This window comes from Chenopodium album, chromosome 22 (genome assembly GCF_948465745.1).
Source record: "Chenopodium album chromosome 22, dcCheAlbu1.1, whole genome shotgun sequence".
Taxonomy (NCBI): domain Eukaryota; kingdom Viridiplantae; phylum Streptophyta; class Magnoliopsida; order Caryophyllales; family Amaranthaceae; genus Chenopodium; species Chenopodium album.
Window position 1 is genome coordinate 7,861,355 of NC_137855.1, and position 10,344 is coordinate 7,871,698.

Genomic DNA, 10,344 nt, shown 5'->3' on the forward strand with positions numbered 1-10,344 from the left:
TCTAAATAACGTTTCCCTTTTCTCCCCATGATTGAAAAAAGATATTCAAACGAATCTAAGCTTTATAAAAACTCATTTTGTAAAAATGACCATATTCTAATACTAATATGGCAAAACGGCATTAAGTTGTACACCAATTCGGCTAATAGACCTACAGAACGTTTTGCGTGAGACCGGACTCACGTGAGTCCGGGCTCATTAATTAAAAAGGCGCGGGCCTGACCAACCCGACCAAAGCCCGCGCGCCATTTTATAAATTGTCTTAATTTTGTCGTTTTCATCATTTTAATCTTTTTCATAAAATTTCGAGCGCCGTCATTCATTGAAATTCAACCACTTCATTTTCCCAAAATTTCATAAAATTCAAATCTGCAAAATTCATATAATTCAAATCTGCAAATTCCAGAAAAACATGGAGAAATCAAACAATAGGATGATGATTGAAGGAGATTCTGATTCACCTATAGAATCAATTTGCAGCTCAATTACTGCTGAAAAAGGTACAATCTAATTCATAATTTTCTTTGCATGTAATTTCAAATTTCATATAATATTGATTTCGATTTATAATTCGCATGATTTCAGATTGTATTATACCGATTTTGAAATATGAATTTCGACTTATAATTCGCATGCAAGCCAAATTGAATTTCAGATCGTATTAAATTTCAATTTAATATCAGATCATATTTAAATTGGAGTTAATTTCTACTTATTATTAGCAATTAATGCCAATCGAATTTCAGATCGTAGTTAATTTCGACTTATAATTTGAAATCAAGCCTAATTTATTTTCAGATACTCAGTTTACTATAGTATTCGATCGAATTCAATTTCAACTTATGATTTGCATGCAAAACTATTTTTGATAATTTCAGATTGAAATTCAAATATACTAACACTAATGATGAATGCAGCAGATAATGTTATTCTAGAAGAAAATATAAATGAAGAAAGAGATGATGCAGAAAGAGATGAAGATACTGCAAGTATAATAGGTATACAGATAATTCTATTTTCTGACTAATATTATCTTAAACCTAACTAAGTTATAATACATGAGAATATTATTATCCTAAAACTGACTATCCATATCTGTTTTCTGACAATAATTATCTAATTCCTGACTAATATATGCTAATTTCTGACTAATGTTATAAATCTTAAAACATTAAATTACTCTATTTAAATATTCATATTATTATTCCTGAATATTATTATCTTTTTTCTGACTAATATTATATTAAACCTGACGAGTTGTAATGTATCAAAATATTATTATTTTTAAACTGACCATACATATCTTTTTTCTGACAAGAACTATCTAATTCCTGACTAACATGATGTAATTACTCTATTTAAATATAGATATTATTATTCCTGAATATTATTATTTTTAAACTGACCATACATATCTTTTTTCTGACAAGAACTATCTAATTCCTGACTAACATGATGTAATTACTCTATTTAAATATAGATATTATTATTCCTGAATATTATTATCTATTTTCTGACTAATATTATATTAAACCTGACGAGTTATAATGTATCAAAATATTATTATTTTTAAACTGACTATACATATCTAATTCCTGACTAACATCATGTAATTCCTGACAAGAACTATTTAATTCCTGACTAACATAATGTAATTCCTTGGTATAATAAATTTTCAAACATTTAATTACTGACTATTATTATCTGTTTCCTGACTAATTTTATCTTAAACCTGACTGAGTTAATTTTATTTCTGAATTTAATTCCTGTTTAAGATATGCTAATTCCTGAGTATAAGCTACTGATATCATCAACTAAAACAAAAAAGAAAATAACATCAACCAAATTTCCAAAAATAAAATAACATCAACCAAATTTCCAAAAATAAAATACATAAACTAAATTTCAAAAAATAAAATACATAAACTAAATTTCCAAATTATATATTACTGAAATGTTATTTAATTATGATAAAGTACAAAACATTGAAAATAAACTACAAAGATAATCTTCCTCAATTTTAATTCTTTTTGCCTCTCTGCATGGATGATTTGCCTCTTCTCTTTTTCTCTTTAATTTGCTGGCTTCTTCTTCAGCAAAAACAAAACGTAATCCATTCAGAAATTCAGCCCAGTCTTGCACCATGCCATTATGAAACCCATAACCCTTATGCCTCATAATGTCATATGCAACCCACCATTCATTTGAATTATGATTTCTTCTTACTGTTTCTGGAATCCAATATTTATAATACCATAATTCATTATAATATCTACATGTACAGTTAATCATTGCCTGGGCTTTGAATGTGCACCTAGGGAAAATATGCATGCAAAGTATTTCTTCAACAGCCATTGCTGGATGTGCATCTTCTAAGGCGTCAATTGGGTGTGGGATTTGATTAGCCATCTAAACAAGACAAAATGAAAACATAAATCATAACAAAACTCAATAAAACAACAGTAACAAAGGTATAATCATAATACGAAAAAAATATACCTTTTGTAATAGCAGTAGTTAAATTCTTATGAGATTAATTAAAATTTCTAACTGAAGCAGTTTATACGAATTTTTGTTTTTGTTTTTCTGAATACAGTTTGTTAACAATATGGTTACTTATATATAATGTTAAGAATGTGAATAGATGCAGTGTTTTGGAAGAGGGAGAGTCATACCTTTTCAATTATGTCTTTTCATTTATAATTAACCTCTTTTCTAGTAAATTCATTTCATTTTTATTCAATTAATTTTATGTCTGGTAAATGATTTTACGTGTTTTTTGAAAAGAGAAGAGGGAAGGTCATGAGTTATTAAATTCTAATTTCCTGACTATATTTATCTTAAACCTGACCATATCATTTATGTCCTCAGTAATTATTATCTATTTTCCTGACTAATATAACTTTATTCCTGAATATTATAATCTAATTTCTGATTCGAACATTATTTTGATATTTTGACTATTTTTTGTTACTGAAATTAAATTAATATTATTCCTGATTGAAACAAGTTTATTCCTGAAGCATACAATTTAATTTCTGATATATTCAAATTAATTCCTGACGTACATATTTTATTTCCTGGCCAAAGAAATCTTAAAGCTGACAAACGTAATCTTATTTCTGATTGAAACAATTTTATTCCTGATATATAATCTAATTTCTGATATCATAATATTTTAATACCTGACATACAAAATTTAATTCCTGACAAAACAAAACTAATAAGTGACATAAATAATCTAATTCCTGAAAAAATAATCAACAACATATTATAATTAGATACAAATATTATTATTTCTGACTTATATTATCTATTTCCTGATTAAATGTAAACATAATCCTGACTGAGATATTTTATTTCCTGACTAGTATTTAGTAATTCCTGATTTAAATAATGTAATTCCTGACGACATGATAATACTTAAGTATCATAAATTTAAAGAACATTTATTTACTGTGTATAATATTTTATTTCCTGACAAAAATAAATTATGATATGTTTCATATATACTTTTCTTGCAGATTATTACAAATATGAGAAGGATGAAAACATAAGTAAATGTCTAGCAGGTTATACTGTATCAGACTACAATGAGGGATTTGTTTTATACAAAGCTCATTCAAGGACTGTTGGTTTCAGTGTCAGAAAATCAACAAAGAGAAGAGATAATAATGATCAATTGTATGAGTTTTATTTTAGGTGTTCTAAAGAAGGGCATACAAAGGGTAAAATGAAGATGGCAGCTGAACAACATTCAGCGGAAATACCCATATTGGGTAAAACTGATGAAAAAAAGAGAAAAGATAGGGAGGTAAATGAGACAAGAACTGGTTGCAAAGCTCATATTCGTTTCAAGAAAACCAAAGAAGGAAATTTCGAAGCTGTTACACATGAGTTGGAACATAATCATGAATTGGTTATAGCAGTTCAACGTAATCATCTAAGATCAGAAAGGCAAATATCAGCACCAATGGGTGAACTAATTGAAAGCATGGTTGAAAGTGGTATCAAACCAATGGATGCTTACAATTATATCACCAATGAAGCTGGAGGAGAAGAATGTGTAGGTCATACTAAGAGAGATCACCTAAACTATGTATCAAGGGTGAAAATGAGTATGGTTGAAGGTGGAGACATGCAGAATGTATTGGATACCCTTCAAGAGAGAGCAGATAATGATCCTTCATTATTTTATAGACTGAAATTTGGAGAAGAAAACAATGTCGTGAGCTATTTTTGGCGAGATTCTCAAATGCTTGAAGATTTCAAAGCCTATGGTGATGTTTTAATCTTTGACACAACATACAGAACAAACAAATATGGGTTGATATGTGCACCATTTGTTGGTATAAACTGTCACTGGAGAACAACAATGTTTGGATGTGCATTCATAAGTGACGAAAAGACTGACACATTTGTTTGGCTTCTTAAAATTTTCAAAAAGTCGATGTGTGGAATCGAACCAAAATCAATCTTCACTGATCAGGATCTTGCAATGAGTAACGCCATACCAGAGGTAAGAATTTTATTCTTCATAATATATTGTTCCTGGATTAGAATAACTTAATAACTGATAAAAACAGATCAATACTTGACAGAAATTATATAATTCCTGATAAATATCTGTTTAATTCTTGACTAATAATATATATTTCATGTTCATAATTTAATGTAATATAATTCCTGATTAAAAATATTTAATTCTTGACTAAAATAATATAATTCCTGACGAAAAATTATTAATACTAAAAAAAATAATCAATATATGAATAAAAACCAACAAAACCACATCATTTTAAACCATTACTAAATAAATCTTTTGATAATAAAAACAGGAAATACAGAAACATAAACAAAATAGCATATCATATTTTCCATATATTTTAATGATATTGATTGTGACTATAAATTAACAGAAAATAAAAATAAAGAAAAAAACCCTAAAATCTTAATCTTCTTTATGTTCTTCCTCAGATATTAACCTTGTTTTTTCTTTTGATCTTCTTTTTGTTCTTTCTCTTCCTTCTTGTGTTGATCTTCTTCTTTCTGCTTTTTGTTCTGAGTTTCCTGCCATATCTCTTGTGCTCTCTTTCTCTTGCTTAGTTCTTCGATTTCATTCTTTTCAACCTTTTCATAGAGCTTCATCAATCCATTCTTCATTCTATCTCTTCTATCCAACAGTTCATTTAACTTTTTTTCAAAGTTATCAATTGCATTTTCTTCTGGATCGTTTGTTGAGGTAGAAGACTGAGAATTGTTTTGCATATTTGACAAATATTGAGGATCGTTTGATGAAGTAGAAGACTGAGAATTGTTTTCCATTTTTGAGGAATATTGCAAAAAAAGTTTGTTGTAGGAGAGAGAATATACCAAAGTACAAAAACATGCAAAATGTATGAGTAAATAATACTTTTATAGACAAAGAAAAAATATTAAAAAAAAAAAGATAATTTTTAAATATATTCCTTTTTATTATTATTACATTGTTTTACCTATGTTATCTAATTCCTGAGGAAAAGTATGTAATTCCTGACAAAATAGTTTTAATTCCTGATTATACAAATAATCAAATTGCTAATTTCTAACTCTGTTATGCCTGAGAAAAATATACTAATATCTTACATAATTTATGTAATTTCTGACTAAATGTTTCTAATTTCTGATTATAATAGTCATATTACTGACTACAGTAATTTTAATTTTGTTGCAGGTTTATCCAAACTCAAGACATAGGCTATGTCTATGGCATTTGCAAAAGAATTTTGTCTCACACTTTGGTACTCTAAAAACAAATCCTGAATTCAAAAATATGTTTCACAAATGCTTAAGTGGATGTGATTCTGAATCTGACTTTGAAGATTGTTGGCACAAGATGGTTCAAAAACATGGGCTAGAGAAAAAAGAATGGTTTGATAGGTTATATGGTCTACGAGATAAATGGTGCACAGCATTGAGCAAGGATATTTTCTCAGCTGGAATTCTTTCATCTCAAAGGGTAGAAGTAACAAACAGAGCAATTTCATTTAAGGCCAACAAAACCACAAAGCTTTTGGAGTTCTTTCATATTTTTGAGGCTACTGTGAAAAGATGGAGAAGCACTGAAAAGAGTGACAACTTCAGATGTACTACTGAGAGACCAAGAACAACAACAAAGATATTAAAACATGCAGCTGAAGTTTATACTCTAAACATATACAAGGATTTTAGGCTGGAATTTGAAACAAGTCTTGGAGCATATGCAAGAGAAAAAGCCACTTCAATGCAATATGTCAAATTCTTTGATGTTTCTCTTGATGAAGATTATATGCACACCTATCAAGTCATATATTACACTCAAAACAATGAGTTTATGTGTTCTTGTATGTGCTTCACAGAGACTGGATTGCTGTGCTTTCACATTATCAAGATAATGCAAATGTACAGCATACATGCTATACCAGAGAGATACATTCTGAAACGTTGGACCAAGCTTGCTAAATCAAACATTTGGGATGGCAGTGAATTAGGTACGTACATACTTTGTTATTTTAAAATTTATTTCATGTTTATTTAGTATAAAAAAAATATCTTTATTCCTGAGATAAACATTTTAACTACTGTCATAAATAATTTGCTGACATAGATTTTCTTAATGTATAATACATGAAAAACATAATAATATTACTGATTGAAACAAGTTTATTCCTGAAACATACAATTTAATTCCTGATATATTCAGATTAATTCCTGAATAAAATTTAAAATACCTGACATACATATTTTAATTCCTGACCAAAGAAATCTTAAAACTGAAAAAATATACCTTATTCCTGATCCTCTCTAATTTATAATAACTAATTTCTGATTGAAAATTTTTTATTCCTGAAACAATCTAATTCCCATGTAGTCAAAAAATTTTAATACCTGACAAACATAATTTAATTCCTGACAAAACAACTCTAATAAATGAAAAAAACAATCTAATTCCTGAACATAATGAACATTGAACAACATATTATAATATTATTATTCATGAACAAAATATTATAATAACTGATACATTTATTATTATTTCTGATATAAAATCAGATTTATTTTACACATAAAATGATATAAATATTTAAAAACTTATACATTGGTACCACTTCCTCCTTCATTAGGAAGCCTTTCAGTACCATCAGCATTAAAAATTCTAATATAAATGTTATAATGATCATGATAAACATCAAGTCTGTCTCCAACAACTATGTTGTTTGCAGCTACAAAGTTTTCCCATTCACGATCAATCAACATACCACCACAACCTGTATTTTCTGGTATGCTTAAGACTCTTACTTCCCAATGTCTATCTTCTCTGCCATTCTTCCCAGCAAAGACTCTAACAAAGTTCTTGAATTTCAGAAGAAAAAATTTCCAATCATCAGGAAGACCCTGAAAGAAAAAAAAATCAATTTTAATATCATTTAATCTTTACTAAAAACACAAAACAAATTTATAAATTTAAAAGTTAATGTAATATATTTACCATACTAATGCGATCAATTGGTTTAACAATAATTGTACACTTCTCCTTATTTGCGTAGAAATCAGCCATTATTTTGATGATAGATTAGATGAAGAAAAATATTAGTTATTTTTACAAGAATGCACCTTTTATAGAACACAATAGAGGTTATTATAATATAACTCTTTTAATAGAAAAAACTTAATTTAGAATAGCCTTTAAATAGAAAAGAGTTATGTATGAACAGTAATAATTAATCTGTAATTTAACAGAAAAATTTATTAACTTAGTCAAATTAGAATGACTTTTTAATGATGCAATAAATGACTTTTTCTACATTATAATGAATTTTCAATGAGGCAATAAATTACTTTATTCTGTTTTGTAAGACTTTTTGCAATAATTTGACATTTCTACTGACAATTAAAATTTATCATGAATAATATCAATTTTGTCAGAAAATTTATGGCTGAAACAGAAAATAAAAATATTATCACATAGCTCGTTGCTGACTTTTATTTTCATAATATAAATAATTATATTTCTGATATTATAATATTATTATTCTTATTACTAACAAAAATGTAGTAATCTTTTTTTTTTTTTTTTTATTAGGAAATTCAACCACAGATTATTCATTAATAAACACTCCTTGGAGGCAATCAATAACAAAGAATTTTTACAACCTTGTGACAGTATGCCAAGGGAATGAAGAAGCATCAAAAATATGTGATGATGCTTTGGAACAAATGTACAAATCTGTAAGGAAAGTGTTCCAAACAAATGAAGAAAAAATTCGTGAACTTGATGAAGAAGAAGAAAGAAGAAATACAGTTAAAGATCCAAAACGACCAAAAACAAAGGGAAGGCCAAAGAAGAACAAAAGAATTAGAGGACATTTTGAAAGAAGAAGAACAGCAACAAGAGATCCAAATGAGTTTGGAACAATAACTCCTAATCCACAACTCATTTAATTTATCCCTATTGCTGCCTTCTCCTATCATAAAGTCAATCTTCAAATTTTTTATTTTATTATTCAAGATAATTGTAAACAATACTATATTTTGCCATTTTGGGGTTTGATTACTCCTGATTAAACTAATTTTAATCCTGATTTACACAATTCATGCCTGATTTAATTTTTGATAACTCAATTTTATTACTGACTATTACATTTTAATTTCTGATAAACGAGTTTTAATTCCTGAGTTAATTCTTGACTTCTAGAATCTTATTCTTAAATAAACTAATTGTATCACAGACTAACTCATTTTAATTCCTGATTATAAACATCTTATTCCTGACTAACTCAAGTTTATTCCTGACTGACTCAACTCTATTCCTGATTAAAAAAATCTTAATCCTGATTAACTTAAGTTTATTCCTGACTAATTCAAGTTTATTCTTGTCTAAACAATACTATATTTTGCCATTTTGAGGTTTGATTTTACTTCTGAAAAAAATTATTTTATTTTCTGATCAGATAAATGTTATGCCTGACTAACCTTACTTTATTACTGACTTTAAAAATCTTATTGCTGAGTAACTGAAGTTTATCCCTGACTTTAAAAATCTAATTTTATTCCTGACTAAACTAATTTTAATCCTGATTTACACAGTTTCATGCCTGATTTAATTTGTGATAACTCAATTTTATTACTGACTATTACATTTTAATTTCTGATAATCGAAATTTAATTCCTGACTTAATTCTTGACTTCTAGAATATTATTATTAAGTAAACTAATTGTATTACTGGCTAACACAATATCATTCCTGACTTTAAAAATCTTATGCCTGACTAACCCAAGTTTATTTCTGACAGACTCAACTCTATTCCCGATTTAAAAAATCTATTTCCTGATTAACTCAAAATTATTCCTGACAGACTCAACTCTATTCCTGATTTAAAAAAATCTAAATTCTGATTAACTCAAGTTTATTCCTGAGTAACTCAACTTAATTCCTGTCTAAATGAAGTTTATTGCTGACTGACTCAAATTTATTCCTGACCAACAAAAATTTATTCTTAACCAAAAGAAATTTATTGCTAAAATAAATAAAGTAATTTCTGAGAAGAGTAATTTAATTTATGACAAACATTTTATTCATTTTAAGTTTGATATTTAAAATTTTTAAAATTAAAATTTGATATTAATTTCTGACACAAGTATTTTAATATATGACTAATATATAGATGTATGATTAACAGAAAACGGATTTAATAGAAAATATATACATATATAAAACAAATTTATAAGTATCTATACAAAAGAAAAATAATGCCTAACTACAAAAAAAAAAAAAAAAATATATATGTACATGTATGATTAATTGTTTAAAAAAAAAAAAATCTAATCTTCCTCTTCCTCTTCCTCTTCATTTTTCTGAAGTTGTTGATCAATTTCCAATTGCTGCTTCTCTTTTTCATCTTTTTCTTTTTGTTTTTGCATCAACTTCCACTGCCTCTCTTTTTCCCTTTCAATGGCTTCCTTTTCTTTTTGATATTTGGCCTCTAGCTTCTTTCTTGCAGGTTGAGCTTTCCAAATTTTAAGCTTGTTAATTGAAAACTCAATGCAATCATTCCACAATTTCTTCCGCAAAATATTCTCTTCTCTTGTAGCCATCTGATAAGCAAGTTGGCATCTATATATCTTCCGATTTTGCTTCTATAAATTTATATAAAAAACAATATAAGAACACTAAAAAACAGTAGTTATAAATCCAAAAACAAAGGAGAAAAAATACTTACATATTTCAAGTCGACAAGACCTCCAGATATACCATTGTACTTTTTCATACACATTAATGTAAAAAGGCCACAATCCTCATTTTCATGGCTTGTTTGCCATGTAAAC

The 10,344-nt window shown here is 27.4% G+C and overlaps 1 protein-coding gene across 1 annotated transcript; it reads left to right on the forward strand.

Moving 5' to 3' along the window:
• The first annotated feature begins 904 nt into the window (after positions 1 to 904).
• LOC145603849 (protein FAR1-RELATED SEQUENCE 5-like) lies at positions 905 to 9,117 on the forward strand. The gene is made up of 5 exons (XM_081659825.1): positions 905 to 998; positions 3,525 to 4,519; positions 5,714 to 6,509; positions 8,102 to 8,403; positions 9,106 to 9,117. Exons 1-5 carry the CDS (start codon positions 905 to 907, stop codon positions 9,115 to 9,117), a joined length of 2,199 nt encoding a protein of 732 aa, XP_081515951.1.
• Positions 9,118 to 10,344: the final 1,227 nt, after the last annotated feature.